The 20,358-nt window shown below is 56.8% G+C and overlaps 4 protein-coding genes across 4 annotated transcripts; 2 read left to right on the forward strand and 2 right to left on the reverse strand.

The window, feature by feature from the left end:
* Positions 1 to 2,239: 2,239 nt before the first annotated feature.
* B0T26DRAFT_804171 (uncharacterized protein) lies at positions 2,240 to 9,928 on the forward strand (the record flags this gene model as incomplete). Its single annotated transcript, XM_060447118.1, has 1 exon — positions 2,240 to 9,928. The coding sequence occupies one exon, from the start codon at positions 2,240 to 2,242 to the stop codon at positions 9,926 to 9,928; it is 7,689 nt and encodes a 2,562-aa protein (XP_060294662.1).
* Positions 9,929 to 11,598: 1,670 nt separating this feature from the next.
* On the forward strand, positions 11,599 to 13,568 carry B0T26DRAFT_650535 (flavin-binding monooxygenase-like protein; the record flags this gene model as incomplete). The annotated part of the gene is made up of 2 exons (XM_060438190.1): positions 11,599 to 12,232; positions 12,313 to 13,568. The coding sequence occupies 2 exons, from the start codon at positions 11,599 to 11,601 to the stop codon at positions 13,566 to 13,568; spliced, it is 1,890 nt and encodes a 629-aa protein (XP_060294663.1).
* Positions 13,569 to 14,514: 946 nt separating this feature from the next.
* On the reverse strand, positions 14,515 to 15,528 carry B0T26DRAFT_362784 (uncharacterized protein). Its single transcript, XM_060434610.1, has one exon. It carries the CDS (start codon positions 15,271 to 15,273, stop codon positions 14,623 to 14,625), a length of 651 nt encoding a protein of 216 aa, XP_060294664.1. The 5' UTR covers positions 15,274 to 15,528; the 3' UTR covers positions 14,515 to 14,622.
* Positions 15,460 to 15,858, reverse strand: B0T26DRAFT_595640 (heterokaryon incompatibility protein-domain-containing protein; the record flags this gene model as incomplete). Its single annotated transcript, XM_060435599.1, has 1 exon — positions 15,460 to 15,858. A coding segment is annotated over one exon (399 nt), but the record flags the coding sequence as incomplete, so codon positions are not given.
* Between the last annotated feature and the right edge of the window lie 4,500 nt (positions 15,859 to 20,358).

Below are 20,358 nucleotides of genomic sequence, written 5' to 3' on the forward strand. Positions count from 1 at the left end.
ACACGGTCCGGGCTAGACTTGGCCAAGCCAGCTTGACGCCCAAGTTTCGTCCGATGAGTCTTGGAAAAGATTGCGCTACTCACGGGGAAGGTCTTCCCCACCTCTCAGGTTTACAAGAAGTTGGATGCCTTGGTCAAGTGACATATTCGTTGAAAGGGGCCTCGGACGAGCACGGTCCCGAGCTGGCAACGCGTTCTGCGGTGTGTAAGGTGGCAACTTATCTGTAATTATGAACTCCTTACCCATTCTCGACGACGTGATGTAACCTATTCTTCATTACAGCCTGGAAGCCGCGGGGCACCATGGACGAGGGGATGCTGGGTGCTCCGCTGGGCACCAACGCTGCACTAGTAAATTATGTGTGAAATAATTGGGAGGCCAACCACCCATGCGCATGCAGACAAGCCCCAATGCGCATGCAGACAAGCAATTCGGAGATGTTTCCCCTGCTTCAAGTCTGTTGCCTCTAGGCGCCAACAGACACTCGGAACTCCGCTGACACCAAATGCGCCAGCGCCGCCAACATGCATCCGAGACACCTGTCAACATCCTCGAGGGTTTGGTCTGGAACTGCCTGTCGGTACGGGCGGAGCCGTAAGGGAACCAAACCAAGTCCGAGTCCAGCTGCTAGCAAGTGGGGTTCTCGCTTGTTGGAATAATGAGGCTGAACGGCTGCTGGGTTCGGGGATATTAGCACGCAATCGACCGGCGTGGTAAAATCCCTGCTTTGACAGCTGTGTGCCCGTTTTCTGGCAAGGAACTTTGTGCACCTGCCGCTCCCGCTAGAGTGATACGTATCACGCTTGTATACTAGCCCCACGCATCGGGTCTGGGTGACAGGGGCCGGTGGGTACTTCAACCGCGCGCCCCAAACGACAACGCGTCTCCACCCAGGCTCAGAGCGGTAACGGCGCCGTTGAATTGCTTCCTCTCTACTGTAATTACTGCGTCATCAGGCTCGAAGGCTAGCCTCGTGATAGGGAGAAACATCCGAACTTTCAGCTGCTCACACAGCTGCACCTGACCGTTGTGTATAGGCTGAGGCGGTGAGCTGGATCCGCTCTCTAGAGACTCTTCTCAGTGTCGGCCCGCCCGAGGTTTTCCGGGCGTCTTCCATGGAAGCCGTCCGGCATCTTCGATTCGTGCTCACTTGGCAATGCACGAGTCGGACTTACGTAAGCATGGTAATTACATCCTGGGAGTAACAAGCGCCTTGTTCGGGACCGAGGATTCGTGGAGAATGGAACAAAGCCCGGGGATGGAACATGGGGGGCTCGCGGCTGGAAAGAAAGTAATTGTTCAGTGGCGGCAACTGCTTCCCACGGCACCTCGATCGGACAAAGAGCGGGACACGTACCTTCCCACACACAGGCAGTTGTGAGATACATATTGGGAAGTCGCGACTCGGACATATCGGATGCCCAGCCCTATGAAAGGCGCATGTAACTCTGTGACTGGGACTTGGGAGCTGGGTTAGATTCGTATTAAACTGCGGCTTTCTCCGTTCCTCGACGGAAGAGACTGACGTGCTGCGTTGCTCCCCCTTTTGTCTGAGGTCTCTAGTCTGTACCTGGAAGGGCTGCTGGGCAGTCTCGGGGTTCTGTGTTGTGTAATTACCTTACTGAAAAACGCGTCTATCCCCCCTTCAGGCTCCGGGCGCCATCACCTAGCCGCGCCTGCCCAGAATATTCTCACCGCACCCGAAAGCGGAGTCATTCCTCGTCCCATCATTGCAAGAGCGGAGCGAGAACCTGGAATAGCTCAGGTGTTCAGCCCACCTGACTTATATTTCCGGATATCCCTCCTCGCCCTTTCCTTTCCCCCTTCGCCTCGTGGCTTTACCCTACATCCCAGAGCCTACTTCCTTTGCCACCGACTGTGTTAGCCAAAAAAGGAGCGTACAACCACCACGCTTTCTAAAATCTTCCACTACAACCTCAACTTCTCTTCCTCTCGTTATCGCTTTCTGATCCCTCATTTGCTACCCGAACCACCTCTTTGAGAGTAGACATCAGCAGCCTGCATTATCTCCAGTCTCTCTGGCCTTCTTCCCTAGGTAGTCGGCAGCCTGTACTCTCAACCTAGGACTCCCCTTTGCCGATCTAGCGGCGCCTCGGTTTCGTCAAATTGAGCCTGTTTCGACTTCTCTTCTGCCTGACTCTGTCGGCAGTCCACCTTGGCTTCGCGAGTTTCTGCTGCTGTCTCAAGCTCGGAATCAGAAGCTCTCTCTGTTGCTGCCATGTCGTCGTACAAGAACCCCTTGGCGGAGCCCATCGCCATTGTCGGCAGCAGCTGCCGCTTTGCCGGCGATGTCGCAAATCCGCATAGCCTCTGGAAGCTCCTTGCTAATCCCGCCGACCTGTCTCGCGAGATCCCGCCCGAGCGGTTCAATATCAAGGCCTTCTACCACCCGGACGCCGAGTACCACGGCACGACGGACTCGCCCAAGGCATACTTCCTTGACCAAGACCACCGCGTCTTTGACGCCACCTTCTTCAACATCACGCCCAAAGAGGCCGAGGCCATTGACCCCCAGCAGCGGCTCCTGCTCGAGGTCGTGTACGAGGCTCTCGAGTCGGCCGGCTACACTCTCAAGGACTATGCCGGTGCCGACGTCGGTGTCTTTTCCGGACTCATGACCTCTGACTACGACACGCTTTCGCAGCGCGACGATCTCACGGCTAGCAAGTACTATGCAACTGGAAATTCCCGCGCCGTAGTCTCGAACCGCGTCTCGTACTTCTTCAATTTCAATGGTCCCTCAATGACCATTGACACGGCTTGCTCTTCGAGTCTTGTTGCACTCCACCAGGCAATGCTCAGCCTTCGGTCTGGCGAGACGGGCATGGCTTGCGTCACGGGTGTCAACCTCATCATCACGCCCGAGCAGTTTGTTGTCGAGTCCAACCTGCATATGCTGAGCCCCACGGGCCACTGCCGCATGTGGGATGCCCAAGCCAACGGCTATGCTAGAGGCGAGGGTGTCGCTGCTGTCTTTCTCAAGCGCCTGAGCCAAGCCATCGCAGACGGCGATCATATCGAGGCCGTCATTCGCGAGACGGGCGTCAACTCGGACGGCCGCAGCAAGGGCATCACCATGCCCAACTGGGAAGCCCAGGCCCGCCTCATCAAGGACGTGTATCGCCGCGCTGGCCTCGACCCCACGGTCCCCGAGGACCGCTGCCAGTACTTCGAGGCCCACGGCACCGGCACCCGCGCCGGCGACCCCAACGAAGCGAGGGCCATTGAGGAAGCTTTCTTCGGCTCCAACACGACGCTAGTTCGGCCTCACACTGCCACAGCGTCCCAGAAGCTGCTGGTGGGCTCAGTCAAGACTGTCATTGGCCACACGGAGGGCGCTGCCGGCCTGGCGGGACTGCTCAAGGTGGTCCAGGCCATGGAGCACGGCTCGGTGCCCCCCAACCTCCACCTGGATAAGCTCAATGCCGACGTTGAGCAGTACTCGTCACACCTGCAGATCCCGACCAGCCTGGTGTCATGGCCTCATGTCCACGACGGCCTGCCCAAGCGTGCCAGCGTCAACTCGTTCGGCTTCGGCGGCACCAACGCTCACGCCATCGTCGAGCAGTACATGCCAGACCTGCACATGAAGGTCGCTTGCCAGTTCCGCCCCAATCTGGAGGCTCCCGCCGACATTGACCGGCCGGTCCACTGCAACCACCCCAGCACGGTCTCGCTGCCCCTGGTGCTCTCGGCGACCTCGCAAAAGTCGCTGGCCGCAGTGGCTCGCGAGTACCGCGACTATCTCCGCCAAGACCCGCACTCGCATTTCGAGGCCGCGGCCTGGCACGCCTATGCCCGGCGCACTGCGTTCCCCTTCCGACATGCCGTTTCGGGCGGCTCGACAGCCGAAGTGGCGGACAAGCTCGACAAGATCGTGGCAAGTTCGGCCAAGAATGCCAGTGTCGCGCTCGGCGTTCGCGCTCGCCCCGAAGACGAGCAGCCTCGCATCCTCGGCATCTTCACAGGCCAGGGAGCCCAGTGGGCGACAATGTCTCGCGGACTGCTGAGAACCAGCCAGGTCTTTGCCATGACGATTCGAAGCATGGATAACGTCCTCCAGAATTGCCCTCACCCGCCCTCGTGGTCGCTCGAGCAGGAGATTCTGGCAGACCAGGACCTGTCGCGTGTCAGCGTCGCCGCAATTTCTCAGCCCCTTTGCACGGCCGTCCAGGTCGGCCTCGTCAACATTATGCGGACGCTCGACATCCACTTCCACACGGTTGTCGGACACTCGTCTGGCGAAATCGGGGCGGCATACGCGGCGGGCAAGATCACGTCTCGCGAGGCCATCCTCATCGCCTACTACCGCGGCTTGACTGCTAGCCTTGCCCAGAGCTCCAGAGGAGTCAAGGGCGCCATGCTTGCCACGTCGATGACAAAGGAAGAGGCAGCCGAGCTGTGTGCCAACAAGAGCTACTGCCACGGCGTGTGCCTGGCTGCCAGCAACGCGCCCTCGAGCGTGACCCTTTCGGGCGACATCGACATGGTGGAGCTCGTCCACAAGGGTCTGACCGCGCAGTCAAAGTTTGCTCGGCTCTTGCAGGTCGACACGGCCTACCACTCGCCGCACATGGATGCTCCGGCTGCCAAGTATGTCGAGTATCTGCGGGCCTGCTCCGTTGAGCCCACCAAGGATCACGTCCACGCGAAGTGGGTGTCGAGCGTCTACGGCTGTGGCCAGCCCGGTGACGAGGAGCTGAGGGCGGATTACTGGTGCGACAACATGACCAAGCCCGTTCTCTTCTACGAGGCTGTTGGAACGGCACTTGAGCTGCACGGCCCGTTCGACTGTGTCGTCGAGATTGGACCGCACCCGGCACTGCGAGGTCCCGTCACACAGACCTTCGAGGCCAAGACGGGCGGCACCGTGCCCTACTTTAGCCCCCTGGCCCGCGGCACGGATGACCGCGTCGCTTTTGCAGAGTTCCTCGGCAAGATGTGGTCGCATTTCGATTCTTCTCACGACCAGATTCGCGGCTTCGTCCTTGGTTCGGTATCACAGAACCTGGCCAACAAGCGCCATGACGGCATTCCTCGCTATCCGTGGGACCACTCGCAGATTCACTACCGCGAGTCTCGTATCTCTCGCCAGTTCCACTTCAAGACGGACCCGCCGCACGAGCTCCTGGGATCTCGCACCCGCGACGACAACGACCATGAGCTGCGATGGCGCAACATTCTCAAGCTCGAGAAGCTTCCTTGGATCCAAGGCCATCGCTTCCAGGGCCAGGCCCTGCTCCCGGCTTCTGCATACATCGTCATGGCCAAGGATGCCGCACAGGCAGCGTTGGCTGGCCGCACCGTGTCTTCTATTGAGCTCCGGGACCTCAAATTTCCGTCGGGCATCATTCTCGAGCCCGACTCTCCTGGCATCGAGACACTGTTCTCGCTGACCGTTGAGCGTACCGACCGATCTGAGCCGACTGTTGAGGCGTCGTTTACCTTGACCTCGGCCGTGGCTGATGGTAACATTGCCATGAAGAAGAACTTTAGCGGCACGCTTCTCGTCACCCTCGGCGACGCAACCCTGCACAGCCTGCCCACCCGACCGGCAAAGCAACCCGAGACCCTGTCTGCCAATCCTGCCGCTTTCTACACCATGATGGCCGAGACTGGTCTTGACTACACTGGTCCCTTCCAGGGGCTCGCCAAACTCGACCGGCGATACGACTTTGCGTCTGCGTCTCTGCTCAAGTACCACCCCGCCGACACGACGAAGCTGAGCATTAGTCCGGCCACGCTGGATAGCTGCCTCCAGACAGCATTTGTTTGCGTTTCTTCGCCTGGCGACAGGGCCATCTGGACTTCGTTTCTTCCCGAGCGGATCGAGCGGATCCGGTTCAACCTGGCGACGTGCGACGTGCAGTCGCCCAGCCAGATGCTCGGCGTCGACGCGTACCTGACACATGCCACACCCATCACGGCGCAGAGTGCGGCCTCCTTCACGGTCGACATTGAGATCTACGACCAAAACGGACACATGGAGACACAAGTCGAAGGACTCACGGTGGGCTCCTTCAGCCCGACCAAGCCCGAGGACGACTACGAGCTATACCTGACGACAATCACGGACATTGACCCCGACGACGAGATCATCACGGCGACGCTCGATGATATCCACGCGCCAGCCCCGATGCTAGCCGAGAGCTGCGAGCGAGTTGCGTCCTTGTACATTAACAACATGGAGCGCCTCTGCAGTCCTCGCATGGCCTCTCACATGCCCTTCGGCGCCATGCACGGCCAGTCACTGCTGAGCTTAGCCTCGTGGCCTGCAGACAATTCCGAGTCTGTGGACAAGTTCATCAAGGCCTCGCCGTACTTTTCTAGTCTAGACTTCATCCGCCGCCTGGGCAGAATCCTGCCCGACGTCCTTTCCGGCATGCTCCCGACTATCGTCGAAGAGGCGCACCAGCTTCGGGGTTTCCAGCTCCACGTTGCCCGAGTCGTCCAGCAGATTGCGCACAAGTACCCTCGCATGAACGTACTTGGACTCACGGAGCCAGATCTCGGCCTTACCGCACATATTCTCAACGGTCTCGAGGAGGCTTTCTTGACGCTCCACATTGGCGCCGATGCCGAGCCGAATCTCGAACATCTCGTCTCCATTAGCAACTCGACGCGCCAAAAGATCATGATTGACAAGGTCGACTTGGACTTGGCGGAGGAGGCCAACGATGCTACCAGACTGCCATACGATCTTGTAGTCGTCTCGACATCGCTGATCAAGCCGTCAAATTCCCGTGACGTTCTTCGTCGTATCCGCCGTATGATGTGCGACGGCGGCTTCCTGATGCTGCTTGACATTTCTCGGAGCCCACTCCAGGAGCGTATTCGGCTCGTTGCAGGTGTCAAGCCCGACGACTCCGACTCGGGACGCGAGGTTCTCGACTGGGCCGACGCCCTGGACCTCTGTGGCTTTAAGGATTTGATTAAGGGCTCTTATCAACACTATCCTCCAGGATTCACCCTCCACGTTCGCCAGGCCGAGTCCCACAAGAAGCAGCAGCTCCTCCACCCATTCGCCCATGCTGCCCACCAGCGCCTGACAGACAAGCTACTGATCGTCGGAGGCAAGCATCTGTGGACCTCGCTTATCGTCACTGGAGTCGGCCAGGCACTCGAGCAACGCTGCGGCAGTATTACTTCGGCCGAGAAACTCGAAGACATGCACATTCACTCTGCCCTCGAGTACTCGGCAGTCATCTTGTTGAGCGACATTGACGAGCCCGTTCTGGCAACCATGACGGAGGCGCGCATGGATGTCCTCAAGGCCCTGCTCCGCCCTAGGATGGTTATTCTATGGATGGTGCACCATGCCCGGATTCACAACCCAGACCACGCAGCCTCGTTTGGGTTTGCCCGCACACTGGTTGCCGAGACGCCGAATCTGAAGTTGCAGATGTTGAATCTCGAGACGATCGACACGGTTCCGGCCGTGAATGCGGTCTCGGAGTCGTTTGCCAGCCTGGCATTGCAGTCTCTGGTCGACGAGGCCGACTCGTCCAGGCCGCTCTGGGTCTTCGAGCCCGAGATTCACTTGGAGAAGGGCCACCGCTTGGTCCCGCGTATTAAGCCGTGGGAGGCGGCGAACGAGCGCGTCAACGCTTCACGCCGTATCGTGTCAAACACGGTCAACTCACTGGAAACGATAGTTGAGATTTTGCCGACCGGGGCCAAACACGGTGCAGCGCAGTACGGAACCAAGGTTCAGGATATCATTGGCGCGCTCCCCCACTTGGCTTCGGGAGCCGGAGAGTCGACGATTCAGGTTGACTATAGCACGGCAGAGCCGCTGAATGTAGGATGGGGCCACTCAGCTCATGTCTGCCTCGGCCGGGACACTACCACTCTCCAGACGGTGGTGGCCCTGTCCAAGTCCAACGCGTCATTCATCACGGTCCCCTCCAAGAGCACCAGCATTGTGCCTAGCAGCTCCCGGCACGGCGACGTCGACCCTCTCAAGTTCTTTGCATTCCTGCCTCGCTACCTGACGGCGCTCACCATTGCCACTGTCGCCAACACCAAGAAGTCAGTCTTGGTTCTCGAGCCCGACTTGATGTTCCAGGAGTGTGTAAAGGATGTTCTCGTCAACCGCGGCATCTGGTTCCGCGTCGCCTCGATGGATTCGCACCGCTCCCACACGATCCCGGGAACCGTCTTTATGCACCCTGCTTCGTGCAAGCGACAGATCAAGGCCATCTACCCGCCGACCCCCACTCTGGTCTTCGACCTGCTGTCCGAGTCAAGTGAGCTTGCCAAGAAGCTGCTCGACGTGCTCCCCGCCACCAGCGAGTACGTCGCACGATCGGCTCTCTTGGGCTCCAAGAACCCAAACTTCCAGCACAAGGACGACGCGGCTCTCACCGAAAACATTTGGAATGAGGCCTTTAGCCTTTCGTTGGCCAAGTCTTCGGACTGGAAGCCCGAGTTCGCAAACGTGCTCTCCGTCCCCGATGTGCTGGAGGCACTGGAGCCAACAATTCCCTTCCAGATTGTCGACTGGAAGGCCGAGCGCTCGGTCTCCCACATTGTCAAGCCGCACGACCCAAACACTCGGCGTCTCAGCCCCAACAAGACGTACCTCTTGGTCGGTCTCACTCGCGACTTTGGCCAGAGCCTCTGTACTCTATTAGTCGCACAGGGCGCGCAAAACATTGTCCTGTCGAGCCGCAACCCGCCCAAGGAGCAGCCGCAGTGGCAGACTGAGATGTTGGCGCAGGGCATCAATATTCGCTTCGAGACCCTGGACGTGACGAATGCCGCCCAGGTCATGGGCCTCAAGGCCAAGCTTGCCGCGACCGGGATGCCACCGGTCGGGGGCGTGGTCAACGGCGCCATGGTGCTCGAGGACCGCGTCTTCTCGATGATGTCGCTCAGCACTCTCCAGCGCGTCATGGCTCCCAAGACGATCGGCTCCAAGAACCTTGACGTGGCTTTTGACTCGCCTGACGTCGACTTCTTCATCATGACATCGTCGTTTGCGGGTGTCGGTGGTCACGCGGGCCAGTCCAACTACGCCGCCGCCAACATGTACATGAACGGTCTGGTGGCGCTGCGGCACGAGCGCGGCCTCGCAGCATCGGTCCTCAACATTGGTGTCATCTACGGGCTCGGCTTTTTGCACCGCGAGAAGGGCAACCTCTACATGGGCCTCGAGCGCGAGGGCTACCCGCCAATCTCGGAGCGCGACATCCACCACATGTTCATCGAGGCCATGGACGCCAGCCACGCGGCTACGGCGCCAGTCGCGGCCATCACCACGGGCCTCAGCCGATTCTCGATGAATAAGCCCACTCTGAGCTGGCACCGCGACTCGCGCTTTTCTCACTACACGCTGGCCGAGGGCGATGGCGCCTCGGTGGGCCGCGACACGTCGGGCTCGGGATTGCAGAGCCTGCTCGAAAAGGTTGCCGCAGCCTCGACGGTATTAGACATATACAACGTGCTAGTCCCCACCTTTGCGAAGTACCTCGAAGGCCTGTTGCATATACCGGCCGACGGTGTTGCACACGACAGCACGATTTCGGAGCTGGGCGCGGACTCGTTGGTGGCTGTCGAGATTCGCTCGTGGTTGTGGAAGAATGTGGCCCGCGATGTTGCCGTCATGAAGCTGTTGGGATCAATCACCATCGCTAAGCTGTGCCACGAGATGGCGGCAGGCATTTTCGATGCGCGCAAGAAGAACAACCAGCCATCGAACAGCGACAGGTCAAGCAAACCTATGCCGCACTCGCTCGCTATTGGTCTCGATGGCGCCGTTCCTTCGAGACCCCTCAGCTCTAGCACGGGAACGGGCTTGTCGCCTCGCACGCCCGCTACTGACGGCCTCAATGGTTCCGCTACCCCTTCCACGTCAGTCTTTTCAAACGCCGAATTGGAGGCGCCGGAGCCACTTGACTTGTAGCTCTTGGGCTGGGAGTATTCGACTGGCGTACAGGAGAGGTTTGGAACGGAGTACGGGAGCAGTGGAGCAAGGGTGTTTGGTGAGGAGAAGGGAGTGCCACGAGCTAGTGAGGAGAAGGGAGTGCTACGAGGTAGTAAGGAGAAGGGAGTGCTACGAGCTAGTAACTCGCCGTAAGGAAAAGAGAGATGCCCATGCGAGGCAGATGTGGAACAGGAGATGCATTGACAGTATTTGGCGTTGGGTATTGGAGAAGGAGCGAGCAAGCCCAGGGAACCAGGGAAGTTATGACAAGCTAGTTAAACCCAACGCCAACATGAATCAAGAGCACATTATACACATTTAGTGAATACCTTCAAGTCGTGAATGATCTTTCCATTGTCCCAGGGAGCTGAATAGGGGCGTGTGGGCTGCAACAATGTCTCCCATGAACGTAATACAATTATAGGTTATTTAGATACTTCTACTTTTGTCCGGCAAATCGTCTATTCGGGCACTTGAGCAAGCCTTGCACGTGGAATTTTCTCGATCCTGGCACCTGCAAGGACCCGTGGTTATTTATGGTGTGGCTTGCAATCAAGCCGTGAGATGGTATATATGTACCTATGCTCAATTGGAAGGGGTACGAAAGGAAAAGCTGTGGCGCGCGAAAGAACTATGTAGGAGAGCCGGGGCACGGAGCATGTAGCCAGCCCGACCTGCTTGTACGAGCCTAGTGAGAGGTACGGGTTAACAATGCATTGTTGGATGTTCAGTGCTGTTCAAAGAAAGAAATCTGCCTGCGTGCGCTTGCCGGCACCCTCCCTTCCCCCCCTCACCCCTCTCGCGGCGGCACACACCCGCACCCCCTACCGGGCGGCGTAACGGGTTCCCGTAGCTTTTGCAAGCCTACCTTAGCTGTTGGGAACAGTAGTAGCACTTGGCAAAGATGTCTCGGGTGGCACCTACCTTCGGAAGACGATCTGCTGCTGCGTGCGGAGAAGGAGCCTCTAGAATGCTGCGGATTGGCGCCGGAGCGCTGCGGAGATGAGGGGCTGCTTTGGTTTGTGGCCGTGGTCGGTCATGCGGTGTGCAATGCAGTGCATGTATGGGCGTGGTACCGCTTTCTGCTTTCTGTCCTCCTCCCTTGGTTTCTGTCCTCCCTTGGTTTCCGTCCTCCCCTGGGTTCTGTCCTCCCCTGGTTTGTGCTAGGCATGTGTGCTTGGTGGCGTGGCTGGGCAGTGAGTCGGCTCCGATGATCTAATTATCTAGAGGGGTGGGGGAAAGAACCCACCACCGCTGGGTCTGGCCAGACTCGACGAGGCAAGAGCGGTTGATGCAGTTTTTTTCCGGTGACGTGACTTGGGCACTTTCCGGGTTAAATCCTGTTGCTTGAATTCTCGACTGCAGTGCTTTCTCCAAGAACACAGAAACACGCCACCGCACCCACACACATCGGTATCCGGAGCCCGAACCCCAGCGAAGCCCAACCACAACCACCAGAAGCACCACAACCAAGAAGCACCACCAAGAAGCACCACAATCAAGAATCACCCAACCAAGAAGCACCACAACCACCAGAAGCACCACACCAAGAAGCACCACAACCAAGAATCACCCAACCAAGAAGCACCACAACCACCAGAAGCACCACACCAAGAAGCACCACAACCACCAGAAGCGCGCCATCCGCCATGGGCGACCACATCCCCGCGACGGCGTCCAGCCAGCGCGTCGAGCCCGGGTCCGTCAATCTGGAGCCCTTCCCGTGGCCAGTGACCGCGCAGAACCAGTCGGTCGACGCCGGTGCCGTCGCTGCCACGGTAGTAGGGTCTGTCAACGACGCCGTCGTAGCGAGAAACTTTGCCGCGCTCGCGTCCCTGTTCCTCGCCGACGGCTTCTGGCGCGACCACGTCGCAGTGTCCTGGGACTTGCACACGGCCAAGGGCCCGGCCGCCATCGAGGCCTTCCTCGCCGCTGAGTGCCACCTCGCGCGCGTCGAGATCGATGCGTCCTCCGACTTCCGGAAGCCGCAGCTCACGGGGTTCGCGCCCGCGGGCGATGTCAAAGGTATCGGGTTTTTCATCAACGTCGCCACGCGGCACGGCGCCGGCCGTGGCATGGTGCGGCTGGTGGAAAAGGAGGGAGAGTGGAAGATATGGACCTTTTTCACCACGCTCGAGGAGCTGGCGGGCTTTGAAGAGCCCCGCGGTCCCAGACGGCCCAAGGGCGTCGAGCACGGTAGCAAGCCGGGCAGGTTGAACTGGCTGGAGAGGGGAGAGATTGCTTCCGAGTTTGTGGATAGTGAGCCGGCCGTCTTGATTATTGGTATGCCGTTTTTCTCTGTTCCGTTTACATATATCTGCTGCCGGCTGGTTACATGTTTTCTAATTCCCGTCTGTCGCCAGGCGCCGGCCAGGGCGGCTTGACTGCTCATGCCCGGCTAAAGATGCTCAACGTCTCGGCGCTCATTGTCGACTCCAACTCGGCCGTCGGGGACAACTGGCGGAAACGCTACGACCAGCTCGTCCTGCACGACCCGGTCTGGTACGACCACCTCCCGTACGTGCCCTTTCCCGACACCTGGCCCGTCTTCACGCCCAAGGACAAGCTGGCCGACTGGTTTGCGTCATATGCGCAGACTCTCGAGCTCAACGTGTGGATGCAGACCGAGATCGAGTCCAGCGCCTGGGACGACGACAAGAAGGAGTGGACCGTCACGGTCCGGCGCGGCTGGGGGGACAAGTCAGAGACGCGCACGCTCCACCCCAAACACGTCATCCAGGCGACGGGCGCCTCTGGCGAGATAAACCTCCCTGATATCCCGGGCATGGACGGGTTCGAGGGAGACGTGCTCTGCCACTCGTCCGACTTCCCGGGAGCAGAAGACCACGGTCCGAATGAAGCCAGGACTAGGAGCTCGACGAAGAAGGCCATCGTGGTCGGGGCCTGCAACTCTAGCCATGACATCTGTCAAGACTACTATGAGCACGGATACGACGTGACCATGGTGCAACGGTCGTCGACGTGCGTGGTGACGAGCGAGGCGGCGCTCAAGTTCCTCGTCGGGCCGCTGTACTCGGAGGGCAACGGGCTGCCGATCGAGGACAGCGACGTGGCCGTGTGGAGCTGGCCTAGCGAGGTCATGAAAAGCCTCCAAGTCGACCTCACAAAGCTGCAGGTCGAGCACGATGCCACCATGCTGGCCGGACTGGAGGCCGCGGGCTTCAAGGTCGACACGGGCCCTAACGGCGGCGGCCTATTCACCAAGTACTTGCAGCGCGGTGGCGGGTATTACATCGACGTGGGCACGTCGCAGCTCATCATCGACGGCAAGATTCGCGTCAAGCAGGGCCAGGACGTCGTCGAGGTCCTGCCGCGCGGGCTCAGGTTCGCCGACGGGTCCGAGCTCGAGGCCGACGAGATCGTCTTCGCCACGGGCTACGCCAACATGCGCACGCGCGCCCGGAGCATCCTCGGAGACGCACTCGCGGACCGCATCGGGGATGTCTGGGGATGGGACGCCGAGGGCGAGATGCGCGGCATCTGGCGCCGCAGCGGCCACCCGGGGTTCTGGTTCCACGGCGGCAACCTCGCGATGTGCAGGTACTGGTCGAGGGTCCTCGCGCTGCAGATCAAGGCCAGCCTCGAGGGGCTCTCTTAGAGGATACAAAGGGTCCTTCGTTGGTTTTGATCTGATTTCAGTCACTTCTTTGAAGCTGAACGTTGTGGTCCAACAGGTCCGTTGCGGGGCACGAAGATGAAATCCATATTTCATGATTGCTATCAAATGGCTAGAAAAGAAAAAAAAGGGTGGGTTTTGGGGGAAATATCTACCTAGGCTCTTGTTCTAAAAGTAAAAGTTGCCGTGCTTATATTTTGTTGCTTTACGGGTCGTTTACGGGTCGATTACATTCACAAATCTCTAGTCACCCACACCACCCCTCGTCGCTTTGCTCAGGCTTGTTTGCAGGAAAGATATAATGCGCCAACTGCAATGGGTCCCCGCAGACGGGGCCAGCGGAGTTCGATTCTATCTCGTCAGCTTTTCAAGTCCATTTGTCTTCTTGTCTTTGAGACAAATGGGAGGACCACAAATAGTAGGCCCCTTAAACAAGGCGTACATATTCTAGACTATCCTCAACGGACGACCACACATCCCCTGTCATCATACCCTCCACAATAGCGGAAGCTTGAAGTTCGTATCCGTCCCTCGAAGGGTTGCGTCGAACGACATACGGATGATGGGCACCGGCCAACAAAACAAGCTTGTCACCAAGCTGAACCACACGACCTAGGCCCACCCGGCCTTTTTCTGTCAAGAAAACCCCACGACAGGACAGTTTGTCGTCACAAGGTGCAAGCGCCCTTCTTGGTGTTGAATTGGAAGAGAAAACAGTGTAACTGCCATGAGATGAATCGCCGCTAGGCGAGGTGGATGGTTTGTCCTCCCCCAAGCCGCCGAGGATATACCGCTGAACGCCTTCGTGACATCGGCCCATGAGCAACGTAACGATGAGATTATCGAACTGATTGGCCAGATTTTTGCAGTTGGAGGACTTTTGCAGCGAGACAAGGCTTCGGCGGGTATTCTTCAGGGCTTCTTCCACCTCCAAAGCCGTCTGTACGGCGACGGCCCGTGCCGACCAGTCCGGGAATGGCTCTTCAATCAGCTCGTAGACTGTGTCGACGACTTTGCCCAGCAGATGGAGGTCGTGCTAGTCGGCCGAGAGCATCCCGGCAGCCTTGGAATCGCCAGCAGCTCGATGGATGATAATCTTGTAATCCGACCATGGATGCTCGTCAGAAGACCAATCCGGCACCCATGAAGGAATAGCCAGCGACTTTGGCAAGCACATGCCTGCGGTGTCGAGCATCCATCCCAGCATGTCCGTACCCCAAACCCCCTCGAACAAACTTGCCGCCACCTCGGTGTAAATGTCTGCGGCGCTCCTGTCGTATCTAACCTCAATCTTACCAAGGAGATCAGGGTAGATAGCTTTTATCGCAAAAAAAATGTCTCTTGGATCGGTTGAACTCTTTTCGATTAGAGAGACGGCAGTCTGGACCGACTTTGACGAGTGCCATGCGGCCTTCTCCCGGACATGGCGAGCACTGTCCAAGTGGAATTCGAGGTCCATACGATTGCGGTCTCGGTTGTACAAGAGGGAATTTCCGTCGGGATAATACTCGTGGACGTCATAGCCGTATATTAGCTCTTCGAGCGATATCGGTCTGCTGTCTCCGATATAGAGTTCGGATCGGCGACTGAGAGCCAATTCCTGGACTGTCCATATACGTCTCCAATATCGATGCATCGTAATTTGGTTGAGCCCTCTCTCGACGGAAAGACGGTAATCTATAATCATCTATCGTGATCAGTGGAAGGCCACTTGCGTAAATGCTCTTGCAACATTACCTTCCCTGAGCATGCGTTTGACATTCGGCTGAGGATGAAATCGCCTCACCAACGCTTCCCACCTGCCCCTCTCTGGAGGATTGGGTAGTGCAAAACCCTTTGCATACTTCAGCGGGATGCATACTGTACGGTGACAATACGATATCGCCTTCTCGCTGTCTTCGTTGCCAGCTCCTAGCCACACGAGCACTGTTCTGGCGTTGCTGTATATATCGGCCATCATGGAGACTTGGGCATTCTTCTCCTTGATACAGGCCTGGTTGATACAGACGGCATCAATCCAGAGGCATCTGGGGCGGTGCCTTCGCCTGAGACGACGCATAGCGGCCTCGGCATTTGCGGTAACAAGCATGAGTTTCCTGCCACAGTAGATAGACCGGTCTGGCACCTGTCCGTCCCAGGTGTACGAGAGACATTCATAACTCGAAAACTCGACAACGCATACGGTCTTGAGACTGATATGCAAAGGTGCCGCGTTGTTCCAAGAAGGGCTCAGACTGATGACTCGAATAAGTCTCGGGCCAAGCAAAACCGGGCTATATTGAAAAGCCTCGTGCATCGTTGTGAAAGGATTCTCCATCGTCGAGGGGGATTCGGAATTTTGCTGCGGTATTGTGGACGTTCCTTAAGCAGGCTCTCATCTGTGGTACGCATTAGGTCCTGACGAATAGTAGGGCAGAGGTTGCGTGACCACTCTTGTCGATGTCCAACTTTGTTCACGACAGAATCCGAATGACTATCTCGCGGAGTACAACTGCGACACAGAATATAGAGCTGGGGAACTGCATTAAGAAAAAGTATCTAGATTGGAGGTGGTGCAAAGGAAAGGATCTAGGCCATTATATACGTAAGGGAGAGCACAGGGGCAATAGCTCAGGTGCTCAGAAGCCACACTACTGCGCCTTGACAGGGGTATGTTTACCGTGTCACAACAACAAAGTGTGTACGGAGTAGTGAGGCTGTGCTAGGCTGCCGCGGCCCCCATTGACGTGGCATGTCGGCCGGCCAGAGTTTTCCGCCCGGTCCCACAGCCGCCAGGCTCCGCCACCGCAGAGAGATTTTTATTCCCGAATTGTTAGTCATTTGTATTCATTTCGCAGATCGCCACCACTCCCAACGACTAGCCAGTCAACAAGGACTAATTACAGCGGATCCGAGGCCAGGTGATTAAGACACTAAGCGTGTCGAGTAATGGAATGTACACTAAGCGTGTCGAGTAACGGAATGTACACTAAGCGTGTCGAGTAATGGAATGTAGCTTCAAACCAGAGGCACCCCTGGCAGCAATGTCATGTGATAAATGCCATGTACTGGGATGCCATATGTTGTAAGTAGGGCAAGCTAACGGTTGATGTATTAGGTGTAGAATGCGGCCGCAACAGCCGGCTTCAGGAGTTGCCGATCTGCTCCGTCAGGGCTACCAAAAAATGCCAATAACGACCGTAGACACTCTAGCCGCTCTAAGCCTAGCTACGGCTAAGGACGAAAAGGAGCAAAACAGCGACCATGAGCAGGACTATGAGAAGGACGAAGAGCAGGACTATTAGAAGGAAGAAGAGAAGGAAGAAGAGAGGCAAAGCAAGGTATTGGCCAAAATACATGCACCCGTTGGAATTCTCCCAAACCCTGTCAAGGCCCATACCCCACCTAGATCCCAACGAACTGGCGCACAAGAGACGAACGCTGTCCAGCTGATACCTCCTTCACCCGTACAAGCTGACGCTCCCCAAACTCCCGAACGTCGAATCCAAAGGTCTTGCCCACAGCCAGTTCTTCAACTCTACCTGCAATCTTGGCCACCGTAAACGTCTCCGAACACCCTTTAAGCAGACGGTCAATCTCTGGAAGCTGCCGCCCAGTTTCTAGGTCGAAGACGGGGATGTGTTTACACTCTGTCTTGAAAGGTTCTTCATCATCGAAGTCGTCATCGCCATCTCGGTAGAAGTTGTAGATGGCCCAGACCGCGCCGGGGCGGCCGTGCATGTCGATTTCCACCACGACGCCGAACCAGCGCTGGCATCAATTCAATCAGTCTAAATATGAAGCCTTTTTTGACTGTATTTGAGGCCCAAAATGGTGTGTTTATCTGTGTAAGAGGCTCTCTCTGATTGGGTGGGTTTTATTTGACTTAATTGACGGAATTTGCCGATCCACCAAAAAACAAGGAAATCGAGCCCCGAATGACACGGAAAAAAGCCCTTGACCTTCAGGATCCTCATTTACTCGCCCAAGGACGATTTTCGGCGGTAGGGAGGCTTGTCGAGAGGGTCGTAACATCAACGGTGGAGGCAGGCATGTTGTCGAGGACTCGGGAGCCAAGGAAGCAGGGAAATGGCTGCAGGAAGGTAGGATTCGGCAGTTATGCGAGGGCACGTAGGGAATGCATGTGTGTGTATTGCTTTCTATGGAAGCTAAGCTATCTACGCGTGGGCGGAGAATCTATGTGCGGGGGATAGGCTGGATCTGCAGGGGCCAACCAGTGCCCCGGGCTAGGCCTGGGCCTAGCACAGCAGTTTGTTCACGGCGGTTGGCGATAGTTGCATTACAGCGGCACGGCGGCACTCGAACTCAGGGCATCCGAGGATTTTCCCGGGACCAGAAAATGCAGGGTTGGCCTTGGTCAGGGACTGCCCTGGTGCCAGGAAAACCCGGAAAATTGGGCCCAAAAATGGCTCAACCAATGGGAAATATTTACAAATATGCCAATTAACCTGACCCTCGATTTGGCCTGAATTTGACCTCCAAAATGGCTTATTTGCCTGCAAATACGATTTTCCTTATTTGATTGATTTGGCATTTATTTGGACTGGTGCCAGCGCTGCGCCGAACCCGGTCTCGGTGCACTCCCCCCACTTGATGATGTCCATCATAGCTAACCACTCGGCGCGCGACCCGTCGGACGCGCGGGCCAACCTCCGCTCAATCCAAACATTACACCAGTCCAGAAATTGCTGCGCAAGGCCGGGCGCTTTCCAGTGGTTGTGTACAGCAAAACCCCACGCGTCCAGTTCCACGATGAATTTATTATCTCGGTAAAAATCATAGAATTCGCGCTCTTGCGGCGAGAAGCTCGCTAGTGCCTTTTCGTCGGACGGCGGTCTCGGCATTTGGTAGGCTGGAGTCAGGTTAGATGGTGGTGATTGATTAGACAGAGATAAAGGTCAGCAAGGGCGACCAGGCGAGACGGAGCAGAATTTATAGCTTGGACGGGAAAAGGCTTGTGCTGTGGGTCGCGGGGGGTTCAACAGACTTTGTTCGTAGCCTCGGAAAGCTGTATAAAACCGTAGAAAGGTTGTTGTGGATGTTAGTTGAGGCCACCGACCTCGTCTTCCTGCTTGCTGCCCATTTCCTGAGTGTCGACGCAAATGTCGAGGCGCGTCTTTGACGTTAGATCGCCTGACAGCGGGGTGTCTCCTACCTTCCTTATGCCTGTGGACTTTTCAGTCGGTAGTCAGTGCCCAACTTGGGAAGAGTAGGTTGGGGTGGGAGCCTTTTGGGAGATCCTGGTATTGGTGTTTTCGGGAGAGGTTTGCGGAAGCGTAAAGCTAGAGGCCTAGAGGAGGAGGCCTGGAGAAGGGCATTGTTCGCAGTTCTTCCGGCGTAAAGTCTTGCGGTTGCAGCCTCTTGTTGCCATTTATTACGGGCGGCAATCCTCAGTCCCAACCTGGGGACGGGCTGAAACGCCAGCACTGGTGGCCAATGGCTGCTCATTCCGTTTCCAAAATGCCCCCGCAGCCCTCTGGCAGATGTGCCCCGCCGAATTTTCCACTTCTTTCGCAGTCGGCCGTTGCTCCCGTTTGGAGTTTCTCATTGCACCCAACAGCTCAGCCAATTCACCTCGGGACTTGTTCACGGCCGCGCCGATCTGTTTTTGGGACATGCTCGCGGCTAGTAACAAGCTATATTCCACCATTGTTTTTCCTTTGTCCTGCCTCTGCTCGTGACTGGCAGGCAGCTCCCTTTGCTTGTCCGAATACCGGGCCATTTCGCCGTCTAGCTTCCGCATAGTCGAGGTCATAGTCCATCACGAGCACTGGTTTCGGGAACAAGCTTGTTCAGCCAATTACTTGAGCTATGTGTTCCTGAATCAATGTCAGCCGGAGGAACATGCCCTTGAGCTTCTGGAGGGGGGGGGGGGTCCGTAACTTATGTGATGGCTGAGCTGGAGAGTGGCGAGTACAGATAGTAACAGTTTGCGAGCAGAGACAGCTAGGGTAATTCCTAGGTAGAACTTTGTAGAGTAGTCAAAAGGCAGGGTTCCGCGATAGCAGTAGACCAATGAATTAGATTCTAAGGAGTCTACCACTTGGACGTGACGCGGTTCGCAGGGCTGCGTTATAGTCTTGGGATACTGATCTCTTCCTTGAACAGGTTCGCCTTGGGGAACGCCATTCAAACTCAAACTTGGTATTGTCGGCAAAGATGATTGGGAGAGTAAGAGCTTGTTCATGTCTATGTTGGCCATGTATATGTTGGCCATGTATATGTTGGCCATGTATATGTTGGCCATGTATATGTTGGCCATGTATATGTTGGCCATGTATATGTTGGCCAAGTCTATACATTGCTCCGCCGTCGGCCAAAGTACACGCGAGAGAGACAACATAGATCCAATGAGATTCAATAACCAAGTTTCATGTACCATACTCGCATCATTCCGCAGGTCATACAGTTGCGTTTAAATGTATATGTAATGTTTTTCCATCTCGGTGCGATCACTGCCGGGGGCGCCGACCCGTAATGGGCGGGGATCCTCTCCGAGCAGAGCCCAAAAAGCGACTGAGCCAGGTGACCAAATATCAATTTTATTATCACACAAAGGATATGGTAGTTGGCGGCTATTCCACGGGTCTTACAGAGATTTAAAAAGCTCCGGGGCTGTGCAGAGTAAAACTTTCTCGTCGTGTTCGTAATCGGCAGGGGTGTCTGGGAGAAAACCCATATCTGAAAGTAGACAGCAGCTTGTACCAGTCGACCTATTATCCACGTAAAAAATACTGCTGGACTTATCGTTGCCATGTATGATATTTGCGCT

The sequence above is a fragment of the Lasiosphaeria miniovina genome (genome assembly GCF_030549165.1).
Source record: "Lasiosphaeria miniovina strain SMH2392-1A chromosome Unknown B0T26scaffold_5, whole genome shotgun sequence".
NCBI lineage: Eukaryota > Fungi > Ascomycota > Sordariomycetes > Sordariales > Lasiosphaeriaceae > Lasiosphaeria > Lasiosphaeria miniovina.

What these genes read in the sequence shown, in the direction of transcription:
- B0T26DRAFT_362784 (XM_060434610.1), bottom strand. Translation starts at nt 15,273, where the DNA reads ATGATTATAGATTACCGTCTTTCCGTCGAGAGAGGGCTCAACCAAATT.